This window comes from Anabrus simplex, chromosome 2 (assembly GCF_040414725.1).
Source record: "Anabrus simplex isolate iqAnaSimp1 chromosome 2, ASM4041472v1, whole genome shotgun sequence".
In the NCBI taxonomy this organism is placed as follows: Eukaryota; Metazoa; Arthropoda; class Insecta; order Orthoptera; family Tettigoniidae; genus Anabrus; species Anabrus simplex.
In genome coordinates, this window is record NC_090266.1 from 1114460234 (window position 1) to 1114482155 (window position 21922).

Below are 21922 nucleotides of genomic sequence, written 5' to 3' on the forward strand. Positions count from 1 at the left end.
ATTAAAAACTGCTACAAAATTAGTTCCGGACAAGTCTAGAGAAACAAATTTTGCCAACTTTACCAATCCGGCTATTTATCGCATTACCAATCCGTTAAAGAAGCATGACATCAAAATCGCATACCGAACTCGTAACAATAATCAAAACTTATTTTTCAATTCCAACACCGTAAACACAACTCAGGATAAGATTTCGAATTCTGGAATCTATAGACTGAAGTGCGCCCAATGTAAATTTTCTTACATGGGTCAAACTGGTCGAAGTTTCAGAACTAGATACTTTGAGCATTACAATGCATCAAAACATAGAAAATACTCTGCCATGAGTGTTCACATGGAGGATACTGGGCACAACTTCACTACGATTGATCAAGACTTTCAAACTGTTAAATATGTAAACAGAAGTAATTTAATGACTGAGTTTGAAAACACTTATAATTTTTTTAGATCATCCTTTCAATAATGATAATTTAAACTATGCCTCGGAAGTCACTAGTCCAATAATCGAACAAGTTCCCAATCTGCTCACTTATTTTGATGTAAATGTCAATAATTTTATGAAAATTTTCAACTATAAACTTGCAGACAACCCTCTTACTGCAACAGTAGCTACTTCCGTGTCACCTCGTTACACTCTATCCCCGCCGCCAGCTACTAACGCTCTCAAGGTTATCCCTACCCCTCCCCTCCTGACTCGCTCTCCGCCTTTGCAAGCACACCCCTACAATGCACATAGCAGTAAGCTCACGACTGCCAAACCTTCATGAGCAGCCAAGGTGAACAGTCACTTCACTGTCAACATAAGGGGTAAGCATTCATAAGCTTTTGCTTTTAATTGAGTATTTTTCACTCTTCAGCTACTGACACACATCTTTTCTCCCTACATTTTTCAGACTTCAACACGCGACATTTGTGTTGGTTTTTTTTTTTTTTTTTTTTTTTTTTTTTTTTTTTTTTTTTTTTTTTTTTGCTAGTTGCTTTACGTCGCACCAACACAGATAGGTTTTATGGTGATGATGGGACAGGGAAGGGCCAGGAGTGGGAAGGAAGCGGCCATGGCCTTAATTAAGGTACAGCCCCAGCATTTGCCTGGTGTGAAAATGGGAAACCACGGAAAACCATTTTCAGGGCTGCCGACAGTGGGGTTCGAACCTACTATCTCCCGAATACTGGACACTGGCCGCACTTAAGTGACTGCAGCTATCGAGCTCGGTTATTTCTGATTTATTCTACATTTAAGGCTAAGGTGAACTCCCTATATGGAACTCAAGTACGACAGTTTATGGTTTTAGCTCACCACCCGGAAGTAAGTTGGACAAATTTCCACCTATTCTCAGCCTTTAACGGAATTCAACTCAATTTTACCAACTTTCGTTTTTCAACCAACTATTCTGTGAATTCCTTTTACCTGACTCTTGTTTTTCGACAATTTGAAATGGGATTTTAACCAGCGGTTTTATTTGTCTATATTTCATTTAATCTGAAGTTTTTAGAAGGATCGAAGAACACATATGAACTAATTATATTATTAGGATTGTAATAACTTTTATTACTTTACACATGGTCAGAGTATAATTCTGATGTCATATTTCATATTATTCTCCTTTTATATGACATAAGCAATTCTAATCATTCACTTATAATAATTTAACTTAGTGCATTTTGACTAGTTTTTAAGGTTAATTCAGATTTTACCATTGTGAACTATTAGACCTTAGTGAACAATTCTACTTTATGAAATCAGGTTAAGGGCCCTGACCTAACTTTGGGGTTATGTTTTTGTGGCTGATGATGCTTACTATGTTTAAGCAAAATTTGTCCCAATTTTTAACATCTGTATAATATTTGTATCCGAAATATAAGGATTGTGAAGTATTGGAAAGGTGGTATAATTCATTTGTTTGTAAACTTTGATAAACCGGTAACTTTCTTCGGAATAACGTCACCTTTATGCATGGTGTATTCCTTGCCACTATTTCTCTTCTTTTGCATTATTTCTCTGTGCCACTTTACCTCATTCCTTTTCCTTTTACAGTAATTTCCACAAGTATCTTCACTTTCTTCTCCATGACTTATGTGCTCCTCACTGTTTACAAAGCTCGTCATGTGCAGCAACATTGAGTGTGATGGAATGGTGCATTTTCAAGCAACATTTACTTACTTACTTGACTTACTGTATTTCCTGTTGTTCCCTGTGGAGCATAGGGCCTTGGCGAAATTTCTCCACACAGTACGGCTCCTGGCTATTTTCTTAACTTCACTCCAGGTCTTGTCAACCTTTGCGATTTCCTTTTCAATCTTGTCCTCTTCCAGGTCTTCTTGGGCCGACCTCGCTTTCTGGTGCCTTGAGGGTTCCAGTCCAGTGCCGCCCTCTCAACAGCTCTGTCCAGCTTCCTTAATGTGTGCCCAGTCCAGCGCCATTTCCTCTTCTTGATCTGGATGTCAATCTGCTGCTGATGGTCATGATCCAAAGATCTTCATTTGAGATTATGTCCAGCCACCTCACATTTGTTATGCGATGCAGACATCTATTGATGAACACCTGCAGCTGGTTATTGATCTGTTTTGTAACTTTTCATGTTTCACAACTGTATAGAAGAATTGACTTTACATTGCTGTTGAAGAGGCAAAGCTTAGTTTTTCTGGAGATGTTTCTATTCTTCCACATGGTGTAGAGCTAGACAAATGCACCATTTGCCTTTTGGATACAGCTCCGAACATCTTCCTCTGCTCCCACATCCATTGTAACTATACTTCCAAGGTAGAGGAAGGACTCAACTCGCTCAATACGAGGATTGGGGCAAAAGTCATGTAGATATGTGAACGGATCACAAACATATGTGTGTCATGTGGAAGTTCTGCTCTGTGATAGCTGCTAGTAGAGCAGTGAGGGCTGTGAAATCAGTCAGTTGGTGAGTGTTGTGTGAGATGGAAGTAACCCGTATTGAGCAGCACGCTTACATCAAAATAGCCATTCTCCGAGGGAGAAATTCGATGGAATGTCACAGTGAATTAATGGAAGACCTTGGGAATAATGCCCTACCATACCGTACAGTAGCACGGTGGGTAGGAAGGTTTCAGCAAGAACATGTGTCAACCAATGATGAGCAACGTTCGAGGCGATCTGTCAGTGTGCGGACCAATGCGGCACGTGCCGTCATCGAGCAGCTCCTGGATGAAGACAGACAGAGTTAGAGAGGGCAAATGGCATCGAGAAACGCACCATCCACAGGATATTGCGTTATGAGCTGCAAGTGTGTAAAATCGCATCATGGTGGGTACTTCATGCACTAACGGAAGTTCAAAGGTGGGTGCACTATGCAATATGCTCCGACCACCTTGCACGCTGGCAACAGGACGGCGATCAAGTCTTGTCACGTATAATCGCCATTGATGAATTTTGGGCCAGGGCGTACGAACCAGAACTGAAACGTCAGTCGGTGGAGTGGCGACATGCTGGATCACCAAGGAGGCAGAAGGTCCGTCAGAATCCTTTCCCAGTCAGATTGATGGTGATCGTCGCGTATGACGTCAGGGGTGTCATTGTTTGCTGCCTTGTTCCACATGGCAGAACAGTGACTGCACAGTACTACAGGGACTTCCTGGTGTGACAGGTACGACGTGGCGTTCGGGAGAAATGTCCGGATCTTGTGGACAGCGCAATAATCCTGCGCGACAATACGAAATCACATAAAGCAGAGTGTGTAGGACAGCTACTGCGACGTTGGGGATGGGAAGAATTGGAGCACACACCGTACTCTCCTGACATTTCGCCCTGCGACTATAATCTCATTCGAAAGATGAAAGAACCACTACGTGGTAGGCGGTTTGCAACACAAGAGGACATTGCTAATGCTGTTCGCCAACAGGTGACCCGATTCACACATGGTGCGGCAAATGCTGAGGCAGATGGTATTCAGCGTCTCCCACATCGTTGGCAGCGTGTGGTGTCAGTAGCAGGGGACTACTTTGAGGGTCTTTAGGCCCAGGTTTGTCATGTCAACTTTATGTTTACTGTGTTGTCATTCTTTTGCACCGGGAAGGCCATATTGCCCTGTAAACTACCGTAATAAGTTAGTGTGTTATGATATTTCAGTGCTATTCATTGTCCACACATGTAGCTAACACCTTGTCCTTTCGTCTGTATATATCACATTTTCCAACTGGACTGGTATCTTCAAGGAAAAAAAAAATAGTTGCCATGACTTTTGCCCCAACCCTCATATCCTTTCCATTTATTCTCAAGCTGGTCATGACATCCAAATTAATCCTCATCTCTTTAGTCTTGTTTTTGTTGATCATGAGACCTGCACATTCAGCTTCCTTCTGCAACCTACTCAGTTTGTCTTCTATGTCCCAGTACCGCTGTGCTATAAGGCAAATGTCATCTGCGAAATCAAGATCTTCAAGCCTGTCTCTCATTCCCCATTGAACAGCCCTCTTCCGTCCTCCCATTACCTTCTTGCTCACACTATCTAGGACCAGCAGGAACAGAGCAGGAGAAAGAACACACCCCTGTCTCACTCCAGACTTGACGTTTATCTTTTCTTTTAGTTTCCCTTCATGAAGAACCTGACACTCATAACCTTCGTACATCTTTTTCATGATCTTCATAATCTTTGATGGAATTCTGTATTCCTCGAGGGTCTTCCACATGTTTTTGAAGGCTTTCTCGAAGTCCACGAATGTGAGGTAGCTGGTATTCCGTCATTCCACACTTTGTTCTTTGATGATTCGGAGTGTATTGATGAGATCCACACAGCTGCTATGTTGCCAAAATCCTGCCTGTTCCGGTCAAAGCCTTCTTTCTACTGAATCCTTTATGTGATTCAGGATGACTCGCGACAGCACTTTGCTTAGAATGGAGAGCAAGGTGATACCCCTCCAGTTGTTAGAGTTTGTTGTATCCCCTTTTATCGGTAACTTGATTATCAGCCCCTTCTTCCAGTAGGTCGATATTTTCTCCTCTTTCCATATCTTCTCTAGCAGTGGGTGCGGCAATCTGATTGTAGTATCAAGGTCCGCTTTCATTACTTCCGCTGGAATGTTGTCCAGACCTGGTGCCTTCCCATTTTTCATCTGCTTCAACGCTGTCTACATCTCACCCTGTGTTGCAGAGTCATTTCCTGTGTCACTTGTTTCAGTTTGCTTTTCTCCCTCAAGGTCCTTACATTCCAGAAACCAATTTTCGTTATCCTCTTCATGCCAAAAGTCGTCATGAGGTTATCCATCCGGTTTTGTAATTTTGCTTCAGTTTCTATAATCAGATTATTTAAGAAGAGTGAGCGATTAACCCACTGCTTCCAAGTGCCTTGACGGGGCTGCCATCTTAAGCCTGAGTCACCAGGGTTTCTTCCCTTTGCCTTTGAAGTTCCCACTTCTACTGCAAGGCAGCAGCTCCTGTTCTATTTACCCAGAATAGGAGGGTTGCCCCTTCCACCATTTCCACCGTTCTGAAGTCCCTCTTCTCCGCCTTCACTGCCGTTGAGGTCTTCACCATAACCCTGGCAAGGGACCCTTACATGGGATTACCAGCTGGGTCAGCTGGACCAAGGTTTTTTAAAGAGGTGTTATTCCTCTATCACTTGCTTATTGTCCTGACTTGTGACAGGCAGAGCCTGGCTTCCCAAACATTGGGCCCAGGTTGGTGAGGTTAAGCAATATTTAGGTTTACCAATAATCTTATTCTTCTAAAATACTAGGTATGATTTTTAAGTAAGTACTGTTTATAAATATGGCCGCTGCAGTGCTTAGGTTGTCATTCAGAGCATCCACACTCGGTACATACTTCTACAGCCTAGTCACAAATGCCATTACGGAAGCATTCGCCTGTGTTTATGTTTGTTTGTGCATATTGAAAATGCCTCTGACAATTAACGGTCCCACTGAGTGTGAAGTATGCGCTGTGATTCGTTTTCTAAATGCAAAAGATGTGAAAGCTGTTGAAATTCATTGGCAGATTGGTGGAGTATATGGAGAACACACTATGACTGAAGGGATGTTAAGAAAATGGGTTAGAGCATTTAAGGAAGGCTGTACTAATGTCCACAATGAGAAGTGTAGTGGGCGACCGTCCCTGCAGAAACTTGATGCAAAAGTTCAAGAAAACAGACGCTTTACGATTTCATTGTTAAGTTACTAGTTGTCCGAAATTTCAAGGAGTGTTCTTTATGAAATTTTGTCAGGACGCTTAGATTATCGGAAGTTGTGCTCACACTGGGTACTTACAGTGGTCGCCATGAGGAACATTCACCCCTTCAACACAGTAATTAAAACTGTGAGGACTTTTCCTCTTGGTGAAACGTACAACCTAACTATTCACCCCATTGACCATCATATCCTTGTCTGCTGTCCATCTCACTACATTGTCTTTTTGCAGTCACTCACAATCTTGTAACTCCTTTATTAGTCCATGCTGTATCATCAGTATAACCATACAGACATCAAGAATCAAAAGAGTGATAACACCAGAGTATTCCAAACAATGAGAAAGGAAGAGCTCATCACTACGATGCTTCATTTGCCCCTGCAACAAAGACAGAAAAGCCTCAAAATGTTGCAAGACGATGGAAAAGTGGGTTTATGTTAATCATTCAAGCATTGTGTGCAAAGAGTGTTTTGGAAATGATTCAGAATAAGCCTGTTATGAACATAGGTTTGAGGTATCCTTTCCAAGATGAACAATTATCTTATCCCCTGCAGCTACTTATTGCTTTTATGCTTTTCTGTCAGTTTCTGGGATAAAACATATCTTCCAAATTTCAAAAGATTTTTCCTCAATGATAACATCATTATCAAAAAGTGTAGGTAAAGAAAACAAGTCTTACATTTTTCTATGGTTAATTAATAATAAATATCAATTTTGGTTTCAATTTTCATTTTATCTACATGGTTCACAGTGAAATAAAAATTATGTAAGAAATAACTGAATTTATTAATTTTTACAAAGAAAATGTTTTGAGGTGATATCTACTCCGCGTGACTGTTGGTGTATCAGGAAAAGTGTGACTAATGCAGGATTAAAATCCCTGACCTGGCCAGGAATCAAACCCAGGACCTCTCACACCAAAGGTCAGCATACAAACCAATTAGCCTCAAGAGCCGGACATATTAGACTGCATTGGACATCTCATCTGAACCATACATATTAGGGCGTGTTGATATTTTAACGTTTCAGTTAAGCTGGACGTATTATGCTCTTCTGACATTTTTGACAGTGTTTCAACTACTCTTTGGTAATCCTTGTCAAAATGAAATGATATGGGCTTGTGTGTGCCTGTACTTTTACAGCAGTGAGAAGGCTAGGTAGAGGCACCAGCATTGACTTCTCAGATTGGATCAGGGCCTGCGCAGTGTGACCTAAAGTGGTCATTTTTCTGTTTGGGAGTGATCAGTCACCAAACCCTGATAATCTGTAGGCACTCTTCTTTCCTGTTGGAACAGTAGTAATGTAGATGATATGTGCAGGAGGTAGCCAGAACTGTTTCCTCAAATTTCACTTCATGATCAAGGAAAGAGACAGTGTGCTCTGCAACTGCAGATTTTATTTACAGAAAAATAGAAGGCAATCTGAAATTTATGATGTTTTAAAACCTTGCCCATCCTGTCTGTAATTGCTGGATGTATGGAAGGAATATCTTACTCTCGCATGCCTCTTCTTGTTTCTCCTGAGATCATGGAGGGGACTTAACAGCCCTCTACATTTTATTTTTGCAGTAACCTTGAAAGATATTGTAATGACTTTTACTTTGTTAAAGTATAGCAGTGTAAGTACTATTTGCACTGCCAAATGAAGATTGCAACATCATCAAGTACAACTGCTTTTGGCCTTTGCATGCTAATGATAGAAGTAATCCTGATTTCCTTCTCATCATCACTGCTAGTTATGTCTCACTGTGCCTGAGACTCCATGCTTCCTAGGACTCATGCAAGCAGGTACTATGCCATGTACTACTTCTGTTGTGAATTTTGACTCTTGTGCCATTACTATGGCAATATTTAAGACTTACAAAATATTGGGAAATTCTGTCTAAAGTTAGATGAAAGCTTATTCTCTAGCTCTATTCTCAAAGCTATTGAACCATGTACCTTATTCATTTTTCCTGTTTTCTGATGAATATTTCTGTTACTCTTGAAATGAATACATAATTTTTTGTTTATATTTGTAGGTCTTTATGTTCCCTGGTTTGTAAATGGACCTATGAAGTTCAGAATAGAAGTCCAAAAGGATGGAATGAGGAATATTTCAGACAAATAGGTTTAGAAGATCTGATGCATGACAATTGGAAGAAGATAGGATCTAAGGTTCATTTCCCTGGTTATCCATGTGGCAATGGATTGACAGCAGAAGCAGCTGCAGATCTTCGTTTGCTGCCAGGAACTCCTGTGGGTACTTCTCTCATTGATGCCCATGCTGGAGGTCTTGGGATGATAGGCTGTGATGCCCCCGGGATATCTTCTGATTTTGATACTAGGCTTTGTGAGTTTTTTCCCACTGTTGCATGAGTTTTCATTACTTTCTTTAGCATTTTAATTTGGTTTATTTTAACAATCATGTGATAGAGGAATTTATGACTATTTAAATAATTATTAAACAATATTAAAGGGATCGTTTGCTGGCTTAGATATGTTGATGACATTTTTGTCATAATAGATCTGAAAATTAATAATAGTTCTACAATATTAGATCAATTGTATGACAGACTCGCATATAAAATTTACACTAATAGTTGTAAACAATCACAATCTTAATTTCCTGGACCTTACAGTGATAAGAAAAAAATAAATATTTACCATAAAAATTGACAGAAAACCGACCCAAACCAATAATACTATCAGTGTTCTCCCAAGGACCATTTTAGTGGGCCCTGCCGTTTTTACAGACCGCCCGGCTAACATAACCCAGATACGTGCTAGTTACATAATATTAATACATATTTGAGTCATTGCGTGCTTCAAATTAAAATGTAAATACTGTAAAACTGTTCATTTAAATGATAAATCATTATTGTTAGCATATCGCATCAATTACATCGAAGTTTAAATATTTAGCTTGACTATAAAGTAGTGTCATGCATGAGCAGTGTCTGGATTAGCATGGAATCGCACGAGAGCACTCGATTCCTCATGACGTCACAAACCTGTATGGCACTCTACAGCAACTAAGTGGTAAGCCCCAGTGTTTGATTATGAACAAGCAGTAGAACACTTGAACATCTTTTTTGTGATAATAACACTAAATTAGTTAATGTTTACCCATCTGATATTACTGTTAATGCCCTTCGTGGATCAGTGGCAGAGATAATGGGTTCAAACCTGGCAGAGGTAGTTGGATTTTTGAACGGCAACATTCCATGTTGTACGATGTCAGCAGAGATTCAGTTTACTCTGTCTGTCATCTAGTAGGCCTAGAGTAAAACAGAATGTCAAAATCGACGAGCAAGTAGCCAGATGGTGTCGAATTAAAATGTTTGCGCATGGTAGCTGAGGTATTATTATTATTATTATTATTATTATTATTATTATTATTATTATTATTATTATTATTATTATTATCTATATATATAAAACGCTAAACTCAAGCTCTTAAACAAGAGAGAGTTAAAAAGTGCAGTTCATACCAAAATCTTTCAAATCGTCTCAGTAGTAAAGGAAATATCTTGCATTTCTTTAAAAGTCAATGAAAATATATTTATTATAACAATAATTGATAATAATCCATCATGCAGTCACCAGGATTAAATGCATAGATTCACTGTCGCTAGGCAATGTACATAAGATAGGCAATAAAGGTCAAGGAACCATTTTAAGTCCATGGTGTAGGAATCCTTTCTTGATCCCCAATACAAGGAGCCATATTCAGTAGGTAATATCCAGAACTGTTTGTCTGTGTGTATATGTGTACGTGTGCAATGCCCAACCAAATCTATGGCAAGCAGAGATTTGAAATTTTTAACAGAGTCGTATTCTTAGATGAATTTTTTTACAGGTCAAGACATGCCTTCATTAATTACTTTATTACGGTACTTTTTATCATTTCAGTTATTTATTTTATGGGTAAAGCACAATATTTACCTGATATTTATCACATTAACTTAAAATTTTCACGCATGGCTGTGTCAAAGAGCAATTCTTGCGGCGGGGAATGAAGGTGTGAACGTCATCAACAAGCAACTTTTACAAGAATTACTCTGTGTTCTGCAAATGTACAAGTGTATCGATACGAACCATTTTAAGTCTGTGGCATAGGAAGCCATTTTCGGTCCCCAAAACGAGGAGCCATAGTCTGTAGGTAATATCCGGAACTGTTTGTCTGTGTGTACATGTGCGATGCCCAGCCAAATCTATGGCAAGCAGAGATTTGAAATTGTTAATAGAGGAGTATTCTTAGATGAATCTCTTTACAAGTCAAGACATGCCTGTCAACTAAATGACAGAGCTTTTGAACAACTTGGAGTAGTCACCTGGAGTACCCTCGAACATCTTGGAGCTGAAGATTGTGGCACAGATTATCATTCTCAGGAATGTGAATCCTTCTTCCCTTTGCAAAAGAACACGACTCTCAGTCAAGAAAGTGCTGCCGAATATTATTGAAGACACCATCATGACCGGACATGCCGCAGGCGATGTAGTATTCGTTCCTGAGATGAAATTATCACTTCGGATATACCGTTTCAATTTAGACGTCTGCAGTTCCTCGTTTCTTTGAGTTTCGCTATATGCATCAACAAGGCACAAGGACAATTCCTTTAAGTTGTGGGACTCAGTTTTCGGAAACTGGGCTTCTCCCATGGTCAGCTGTAAATGTGTTGTTCAAGAGTTGGAAAGGCAAACACACTATACATATCAGCTCCATATGGAAGGACACTTAATATAGTTTATCTGGAAATTCTATAAGGAAAAATTAGTTTTTTAAAAATACAATATAGTCTTTTATATTGTTTTCTTGTATTTGTACCTTACACCAACCTGGTACCTTAAGCTCTAAAAGTAACAATAAAATTAAAAATAATGTCATTCAATTTATGTAAAAATTATGTGTGTTAATATATATAGGCCTAATGCTTTTTGCTTTCAAATGAATGGTTTAAAAACATCTAATGGTTGAATTAATGAATGCGTGCGAAGCTGCGGGTACATGCTAGTTGTTGTTGTTATTATTATTATTATTATTATTATTATTATTATTAATGCCCTTGGGGGAATAAATTGAAATGTTGTCATATTCAATTTTTACGCAGTATTCCCTTCGGGCTACTCATTCCTGCCAACCAGCTGATGAAAATTTCTGGGGTGAAACTTTTTTTTTTAATTTGCTTTACGTCGCACCGACACAGATAGGTCTTACGGCGACGATGGGAAAGGAAAGGCCTAGGAATGTGAAGGAAGCGGCCGTGGCCTTAATTAAGGTACAGCCCCAGCATTTGCCTGGTGTGAAAATGGGAAACCACGGAAAACCATCTTCAGGGCTGCCGACAGTGGGGTTCGAACCCACTATCTCCCGGATGCGAGCTCACAGCTGCGCGCTCCTAACCGCACGGCCAGCTCGCCCGGTGGGGAGAAACTGACTATAAAGATATACTCATATCACCCAGAAATTAAAAAAAAAAGAAGCCAGATTTCACAGTATGATCAATAGAGCTTATAATATCTTTCTGTCACAAGATGATCTCTGTAAAGAAATCAACATTATTTATGAAATAGCAATTAACAATGGCCAGGCTAAAATCTATATTGATAAAGTAATCAATAAAATAAAAAGTAAACCCCAAATACAACTGGGAAAAAAAAAAAAACAGAAGAGAAGAGAATAAGAAGAAGAATTTTCTCCCCATCAACTTCAATAACAACAACATTTACCAAATCACTAATATTTTTAAGAAACACAATTTTAAGATAGCATTCTGTACAAACAACACTAATAGACAATTAATATACAATCGCCACAGTATTACTCATAAAAATAATGGATATTTAAATTCAGGGATCTATAAACTCAAATGTTCTCAGTGCAAAACAACATACTGACCCATACGGGAAATAGCCTTGAAAACGGCACAATACATTGGATAAACTGGGAGAAATTTCCTAACATGTTACCAAGAACACATCAATTCAGAAAAATATAATAGATATTCAGCCATGAGCGCACACATGAGCAACTTCCACCATACCTTTACAACAGTAGACCAAGATCTAACAATTTTATGTACAGTAAATAAAGGTGTTCTAACGAACATTCTTGAAACAATTTATATAGAAATAGATCAAAAGTTAAACTCTAATTTCACCATAAATATATTAGAAGAAATTTTAGAAATAGTTTCACAAGAAGACAAATTTTTAAAAGACACCAAAGACGATACAAACCTCCTACCAATGGCATGTTATCCCCACAATAGTAATACCTCTTCTACTCCCTCTGCACCTCCTCCCATGCCACTTCCCGATCAGCTGCTTGACACAATCAGTCAGTCGCCAGCAATACAAGCTGGGAAACATTTTAAAGGGACCAGCAGGGAAGTGAGTGTTTAACATTCTTTCGAATTCCTGCTAAATAACAACACATTTTCTCACTCTAAACTAATTATATCTTATCTCTTTCTTTTTTGGACTCCTAAAAATAAATTAACAGCAAGCCACACTGGTGGACTCAAGATTCTACATGCATATTATATTAAAATTATAATCAAGAGGAGTTTTCCCAGCTGGGTTTACAACTCCATTACTGTTAAAATCAAGTACATTTAGGCAGTTTAATGAAGAGTTTTACATAACTTTAATCATAAATCATTAAGTTAAGGAAACAAAATACTATATAAGATAGAAAAACATTATCAGGAGGATAAAGTATTCAACTGCACGAAGAAAGAAGACAATAATAACACACACTGTTTTTAGAACATTTTAAATTGTTATCAATTTTATTTTGAATATGTCTAATGTCATTTTATATATAATTTATCTTCTCAAGCTGAATGTTCCAAAAATGAAGGACGAAACATGTACTCGTGACCAAACAAGTGTTTTCTTGACAAAACAAAATAATTTGTTTTGAAAGATGGAATTCTCTCAATTTTAATTTGTTAAATTTTGTTTTGATTTATTGTGGACCCCAACAAACAATGTTGACAGTGAGCGTGTTTTATCAAATTATAGCGCAGTGGTTACAAAGAGAAGGTGCAATTTGAAGGAAAGCATTGATCAGTTAATTATTTTGAATTTTTTAAAAATAAATGTTACATACATACGTACATTATCATTATAGACTGTTATGCCTTTCAGCGTTCAGTCTGCAAGCCTCTGAGAATTTACTAAACGTCGCCACAATCCTCGATTTGCAACTAGTGTTGTGGCCTCATTTAGTTCTATACCTCTTAAATCGTTAGAAACCGAGTCTAACCATCGTCGTCTTGGTCTCCCTCTACTTCTCTTACCCTCCATAACAGAGTCCATTATTCTCCTAGGTAACCTATCCTCCTCCATTCGCCTCACATGACCCACCACCTAAGCTGGTTTATGCGTACAGCTTCATCCATCGAGTTCATTCCTAAATTAGCCTTTATATCCTCATTCCGAGTACCCTCCTGCCATTGTTCCCACCTGTTTGTACCAACAATCATTCTTGCTCCTTTCATGTCTGTTACTTCTAACTTATGAATAAGATATCCTGAGTCCACCCAGCTTTTGCTCCCGTAAAGCAAAGTTGGTCTGAAAACAGACCGATGTAAAGATAGTTTCATCTGGGAGTTGACTTCCTTCTTACAGAATACTGCTGATTGCAACTGCGAACTCACTGCATTAGCTTTACTACACCTTGATTCAATCTCACTTACTATATTACCATCCTGGGAGAACACACAACCAAAATACTTGAACTTATCAACCTGTTCTAGCTTTGTATCACCAATCTGACATTCAATTCTGTTGAATTTCTTACCTACTGACATCAGTTTAGTCTTCAAGAGGCTAATTTTCATACCATACTCATTGCACCTATTTTCAAGTTCCAAGATATTAGACTGCAGGCTTTCGGCACAGTCTGCCATTAAGACCAAGTCGTCAGCATAGGCCAAACTGCTTACTACATTTCCACCTAACTGAATCCCTCCCTGCCACTTTATACCTTTCAGCATATGATCCATGTAAACTACAAACAGCAAAGGTGAAAGATTACAGCCTTGTCTAACTCCTGTAAGTACCCTGAACCAAGAAGTCATTCTACCATCAATTCTCACTGAAGCCCAATTGTCAACATAAATGCCTTTGATTGATTTTAATAATCTACCTTTAATTCCATAGTCCCCCAGTATGGCGAACATCTTTTCCCTCGGTACCCTATCATATGCTTTCTCTAGATCTACGAAACATAAACACAACTGCCTATTCCTCTCGTAGCATTTTTCAATTACCTGGCACATACTGTACATCTGATCGTGACAGCCTCTCTGTGGTCTGAAACCACACTGGTTTTCATCCAACTTCCTCTCAACGACTGATCGCACCCTCCCTTCCAAGATGCCAGTGAATACTTTGCCTGGTATACTAATCAATAAGATACCTCGATAGTTGTTGCAATCTTTCCTGTTCCCTTGCTTATAGATAGGTGCAATTACTGCTTTTGTCCAATCTGAAGGTACCTTACCAACACTCCATGCTAATTTTACTACTCTATGAAGCCATTTCATCCCTGCCTTCCCACTATACTTCACCATTTCAGGTCTGATTTCATCTATTCCTGCTGCCTTATGACAATGGAGTTTATTTGCTATCCTTTCCACTTCCTCAAGCATAATTTCACCAACATCATTTTCCTCCTCCCCATGAGCTTGGCTGTTTGCAACACCACCATGATGATTTCCTTTTACATTCAGAAGATGTTCAAAATATTTCCTCCACCTCTCCAGTGATTCCCTGGGATCTATTATGAGTTCACCTGAATTACTCAAAACACTGTTCATTTCCTTTTTCCCTCCCTTCCTAAGATTCTTTATTACTGTCCAGAAAGGTTTCCCTGCTGCTTGACCTAGCCTTTCCAGGTTATTACCAAAATCTTCCCATGACTTCTTTTTGGATTCAACACCTATTTGTTTCGCTCTGTTTCTTTCATGTACGTACCAATCCCTGTCTGCCTCGGCCCTTGTTTGGAGCCATTTCTGATAAGCCTTCTTTTTACATTTACAGGCTGCTCTCACTTCATCATTCCACCAAGATGTTCGCCTTTTCCCATCTTTACCCACAATTGTTCCTAGGCATTCCCTTGCTGTTTCTACTACAGCATCCCTGTATGCCACCCATTCACTTTTTATATCCTGAACCTGCTTACTGTCTACTGTTCGAAACTTCTCACTAATCATATCCATGTACTTCTGTCTAATTTCCTCGTCTGGAGATTTTCTACCCTTATTCGTTTGCAGACAGATTTCACTTTCTCTACCCTAGGCCTAGAGATACTTAGTTCACTACAGATCAGATAGTGGTCTGTATCATCGAAAAATCCACGAAAAACTCGTACATTCCTAACAGATTTCCTGAATTCAAAGTCTGTTAAGATATAGTCTATTATGGATCTGGTACCCCTAGCCTCCCATGTGTAGCGGTGAATAGCCTTATGCTTGAAGAATGTATTCGTAACAGCTAAACCCATACTAGCACAGAAGTCCAGCAATCGCTTCCCATTCCCATTAGCTTCCATATCTTCCCCACATTTACCAATCACCCTTTCGTATCCTTCAGTTCTATTCCCAACTCTCGCATTGAAATCGCCCATTAGCACTATTCTATCCTTGCTGTTGACCCTGACCACGATGTCACTCAATGCTTCATAAAACTTGTCAACTTCATCCTCATCTGCACCCTCACATGGTGAATACACGGACACAATTCTAGTCCTAATTTCTCCCACTGACAAATCTACCCACATCATTCGCTCATTTACGTGCCTAACAGAAACTATGTTGCGTGCAATGGTATTCCTGATAAAGAGCCCTACCCCAGACTCTGCCCTTCCCTTTCTAACACCCATCACGTACACTTTATAATCTCCTATCTCTTCCTCATTATCTCCCCTTACCCGAATATCACTTACTCCTAGCACATCCAGATGCATCCTCTTTGCTGACTCAGCCAGTTCTACCTTCTTTCATCCATAAGCCCCATTAATATTGATAGCTCCCCATCGAATTCCATTTCGTTCGCCAAGTTGTTTCCAAGGAGTCCCTCGCCTGTCAAATGGGAGTGGGACTCCATTACTCCCATAGGTCCAAGGCTTGCTTAAAGTGTTCTGAGCTGGGTAAATTCATGAAGCAGGATGCTGCCCTACTTGCACATAGTCCAAGTGAGGATCTCTCCTCTAACGGGTTATGGACCACCGGTGAGTTGTATAGTCCTAGCCGCCTGAGCACAAGGAGGGCCACGACTCAGAATATGTCCGAGATGCCCACTCCCATTCCATAGCAACTGGTATCCCGACTCTCAGGACCACTTACTAGGCCACTCAGCCGTTGCCCATGGTTCACGAACCAGGACGTGACTACAGTAACCCACAAACATTTTCTGAAAAAAGATGCTAATTTTGATAAAAGTAGATGCTAACTTTTCAGCTTCCTAGCACTAACACATAAGACATATTGCTTTATTTAAATCATTTAGAACATGGGTGGATCCTCCTGCTTATAACACATGAGGAATAGCAAATTTCTGTGTACTTCCTTCCTTCCTTCCTTCCTTCCTTCCTTCCTTCCTTCCTTCTTCCCTACCTCGCATCAACTGTCAAATATTCTACATGTTAGTTACAAACTCTTTGGGCTTAATTTCATGGAAAAACTGAGTGCAGTTTTCCAACCATCTGTTCGAGTGCCATTGCAGTAGTGTTTGTAAACAAACCTTCACTGGCTCTGCTATTCTGTTTGTCCAACCCTTGTCCCATTTGTCTACGGGGTCGGGTATGAGGTGTGATGAAACTGTCGTGGCGGGTTTTTTATGACTGGATGCCCTTCCTGACGTCAACCTCGTCAGAGGAGTTAATGAGATGAAATGAATGATGTAGTATATTGTAATGGTTATAGCGTCCGCCATGCCAAGTCGCTGCGCGCCGAGCTCGTCACCCATCGCCCCCACCCCTTAGGCTCGAGCGCGCCAATCGCGAGCAACATTTAATTGTTGGGCGGGCCCTTCTCTCTTCTGTCCGTGGTTGCACCGCATGGGACGACGGAAATTACTCGACGATTAATCTGGAGTCTTCCATCTCGTGAGGTTCCTGGAGACATCTAGCATCCGGACTGTTCTGGAAGGCCCAGAGCAGGTATATAAGGAGAGGAGTAACTTGGAGTCAGTCAGTGATGAATTATCTGCCTGTTGGAGCTGAGGACTCGTTCCTGTTCCCCTGACGTCGTGTGTGTGTGAGCGTCCTTTGTGGCTGGCTGCTGGAGAAGAACCTTGGGTGTTCTGGAGCGGTGAAGAAGGGAACACTGTGTGACGATGTGTGTAGACTGCGAACGGGGTTCGACGGATTGAGTGAACAGTGGATACTATCCCAACTTGCGAGACTGACGTGTAGGCTGTGGACCGTGACAGCGCTAACGAGTGTGACTGAGTGGCTGAGTGAGTGTAGTATAAATAATCGGGGACTCTGTGTGTATGTGTCATTGTAGATGGGACATGAGAAACTAAGAGAGAGAGCGCGAATCGTGTGTGTAACCGTGTACTTGTGTAACTTGTAATCTCGGCTATCGTCTGTGTGTGTAAATCTGTAATTGTAGTGCTAAGTTAATAAATCTTAGAAATAGGACGCTACCAGGTCCTGTACTCAATTATTCATTTATTTACCCCGCCAACACGTCACAATATGATAGAAGGAAAAGAGAGGGTGAAACCCAGTGCCGGCACATAGCCTTTTCCTGTGGAATAGCACCAAGGGCGTCTGCTCAAGGCTTAACATCACCATCCAATGGATGAATCACCATCAACAGCGTCATATACCCTCACTCCATATGAGCACTGTGGAGAGGTTTGTAATTTAATCCAGGTTTTGGCACGCAATCTAGTGATCAGAAATTGTTCACCACCCCCTCCCTCCCGGCCAACATTCTGATGGTGAACATTTTTTCAACCAACGGGACTTGAACCAGCTAAGCACTGTGTCAGACCATTCAGACTTCAACACCTTAACGATCTTGGCCACCAGTCAGGCTTATTTAATTTTATTTCTTAGTTTTCCATTTGGTGCAAGTTATTTACTTCTATATATATATATTGTTATTTGATTGATTATGTAGATTTTTAATACAGTGTGTGTCTAAATATGGCATCTTTATTACGGGAACTTAATGATGAAGTACGGCAAAATTTGTTGGAAGATGAAAATGACGGATCTGACGTTGAGGATACTGACAGTGAACCAACAGATTCTGAGTTGAATTCAGAATGTTTATCCGCTATTTCTTTGCATCAAATATTGGAAAGTGAAAGTGATCACAAGCCTGCCATACAGTAACCTATCGTAACAATGTGCTTGAGTAAGGCATTCCAACACATTTGCCTTAATATTTTCAAGAATATACCTCACAGAGTGATGAAACCTTTGCTAGTGCATTACAGACACATTATTGACAATCCGTATATCTCAGTTTATTTGTGACATGTTTCAATTTTGTGCACATATGATCAAAATTGTTATTATTATATTGAATTTAGGAATTACACTTTTTGAACAGCCTGTACATTTTTCTGTTCAAAATATTTATGCAATTTCGAGTCAACATGTCAATCCTCAGTGTATTAGCTTTACATAGATATATAAAATTTTGTAGATTTATTTCATACCTCGTGGATATTTTGTATTTTATTTAGACAAGTAAAAGCTGCCAAATATGGCTGTCACCACAAGATTTGACATTGCCAGTTCTAGGGTTAAGCACCAGTACCAAATAAGGACAAAATTGTAATTTTACCCCAGAAGGAAATAAAGATATAAAATGGTGAAAATGATCCAGGAATCAAAGAATTGGTCTCTTAAGGACACTTCATAGGGTTGGGAATAGACCTAAGCATAACAATACATGTCTTATGACGCCACTTCATTCCCATCTTATTACACATAGAACACTCAAAGTTTACACATGCACTATACAGTATTTCCTTAACTCAAAACAAATAATATGGCACGATTTTCTACCAGGTGGCTCTTGTCTAACAAACCTGGCCACTCTGCATAGCTTTGCATCACACGCCATTGCAGCTAAATCACAGCTGGATATCTGCTACGTAGACATTTCAAAAGCTTTCGATTCTGTAGACCATACTCTGTTGCTCCATAAACTCTCCGAACGATTTAATATACATGGCAGTCTTCTGACCCTTCTTGCTGGCTTCCTACATAACCGTTGGCAGAGAGTGGTAATATCAGGCACTTCATCCTCATGGTTACCAGTCACCTCCGGTGTCCCACAAGGCAGTATTCTTGGCCCCTTCCTGTTTTCTTTGTTTATGGACGATCTGCCGTCCGAACTCAACGAAACAGCGAATACCCTACTCTTTGCTGACGACTGCAAGATATTTAGGGAGATCAGGAATCCAGCAGTTGCAGCTCTGCTACAGTCCTCACTTAATGCCCTCTCGAACTGGTGCCCTACTTGGAAACTTATCACCAATCCACAAAAATGCAGCCACATGACCATAACACTACATAAATCTCCTCTACCGACATCATATTACCTACTCGACAAGCCCATCACCGTGATTACGTAACAGCGTGACCTAGGTGTAATATTCGATACAAAATTACAATTTAAGACCCATGTAGAAACATATACAACCAAGGCTATGAAATTACTAGGCATTCTCTATCGCTTCACAGAAATTTCTGACTCCATTGCTCTTCGTCACTTCTTCCTCACGATCATTCAACCTCTCTTAAACTACTGCTCTCCGATTTGGACAACAGCCGCCCCCTCCAATACGGAGCAGTTAGACAGAGCAGTGTCCTTCTTTGCTGCAATCGTAAGGAACAGAAACCCCAAGCTCAGAAATCTGTCTACGCAGCAGGTATTAATGGCAATTAATGTGTCACCGTTGCACATCAGGCGACAGGTAGCTGACCCGAGTTTCCTCCACGGGATCTTAAATGGACACTACTGCTCGGAACATCTTGTCTCACTCTTCTCTCTCCACGTTCCTTCCCGCTCCACCAGAACCAAAGACCTTCTCCACATTCCCCACACTCAGCACTCAATACTTCAACGATCTTTCCTAATCCGCCTCCCAACACTCTTTCCTAATCCGCCTCCTAACACTCTTTAACAATATTAATAGGAGACAAGAGCTTGATATAGCATCAAATAAAAGTGTATTCGAGAGGTGTGTAAATAGTATCTTAAAGATAAGTTGATGTGAAGGGATTATATCGCCATCTTGACCCACGACGACTTGGCTATGAACATGGACATTCTCATGGTTTTCGATTTGGACAGTTATTAGTAGGATGTGTACCTGATCTTGTTATATTTTGTTATGTTTGTTATATTTTATTATGAAAGTTTACGTTTGTTAAATAGTCTGTTGACAGTGCAAGTGAAATTTGCTCAGTGTAGCTGTATCTTGTGCTTCGTGAATAAATAAATAAATAAATAAATAAATAAATAAATAAATAAAACATTTCAATTTCATAAAATATTATTTTTGAATGTAACTTATTTTGAATGTAGTTGTCTCTAAAGGTTGCAACCGTTGAACCAGTTAAAGTAATATTTGTTGAGGATATTCACAGGGATAGAAGGAATATAAGAGGTGAAATATATCTTGAAAATAAGTAGAATGTTGATCACAGAAAAATATTAAATACTATTGATTTATTCATGTCAGAGGTTCCAATATATACAAGAAAGAGATACTGAATATATGTACTGAATATGAAAAATGTACACGAACAAATTAATCGTATATAGTTATAAATGAAGCACTTGAAAAATTTGCGTATGAAATATAACAAATGGAAGAACATGTAAAAATGTATCAAAATATGGTGGTTCAAGTTTAATATTTTTATGACCAAATTGTTAATAAAATGAATATAATAAGTATGTAAATCTACATCTATAAACGATATGTATGAAGTTTAGTTTGGCCACATTCTGAGAAAAGTGCACCTTTGGAGACAAATACATTAAAAAATATTTTACACATGCAATTTTTAATAAAATTCTGGAAATGAATGCATAAACCATGCCATTTTTTGTTTTGGGTTTAAGAAGAACTATGTAGTGCATGTGTAAAATATGAGTGTTCTATGTGTAATAGGGCAGGAATAAGGTGGCATCATAGAAACATGTATTGTTGTGCTTAGTTCTAGTCACAACTCTACACTGTGTCCTTAAAACGAAATAGCTCAAATAATCTGTAAGAGAAAAAACATTATTTCTGTCCATGTTAGTTACACGCCATTAAACTGCTGCGTTTGGTTGCATTCTGTTAGCAACCTGGTGTTGTTTCTTGAGGAATGGTATACTATGAAACGTTTGGCCAAGTAAAACCATCCCTTTATGTTCACTGACATTGAAATTGAATGGAGTTTAAACCAGTTTATGCAGGATTGTGGTTCTAACCCTCTGTCCAGGATTAAAATCTTTGTCAGAAATTGAATGCAGGGCAGTGTATGAGTTTTTGTAATTGCTCCATTTCCTCCTTCATGCTATTCATCAGTTTTTATCATAAGTTACAAGTTCAGATCGACAACAGACCAATGTCCCTTTTAGAGAGAGCAAATGCAAAATTCTGAGATAGCATAGAATTTCCTGTATTAATTAATGTTTATTTTGAGACAGGCTTTTACATTCCAAGTTTGGCTCAGTCAATTCCAGCCACATTGTGTATCCGATAGGCAGCAGAAATTTTTAAAATGTTGTCTGATAACACCATACAGTTCTTT

The 21922-nt window shown here is 39.4% G+C and overlaps 1 protein-coding gene across 3 annotated transcripts in view; it reads left to right on the top strand.

Moving 5' to 3' along the window:
• The window catches only part of LOC136864728 (FGGY carbohydrate kinase domain-containing protein), a 150164-nt gene that overhangs the window by 36136 nt on the left and 92106 nt on the right, over positions 1 to 21922 (top strand). For all 3 annotated transcript variants that reach the window (XR_010859364.2, XM_067142072.2, XM_068226399.1), the window contains exon 4: positions 8169 to 8479. Coding sequence is in view for 2 of the 3 variants with exons in the window: in XM_067142072.2 (XP_066998173.1) it covers positions 8169 to 8479 (311 nt within the window). In the remaining variant the exon portion in view is untranslated. The remainder of the gene's footprint in view (positions 1 to 8168; positions 8480 to 21922) is intronic.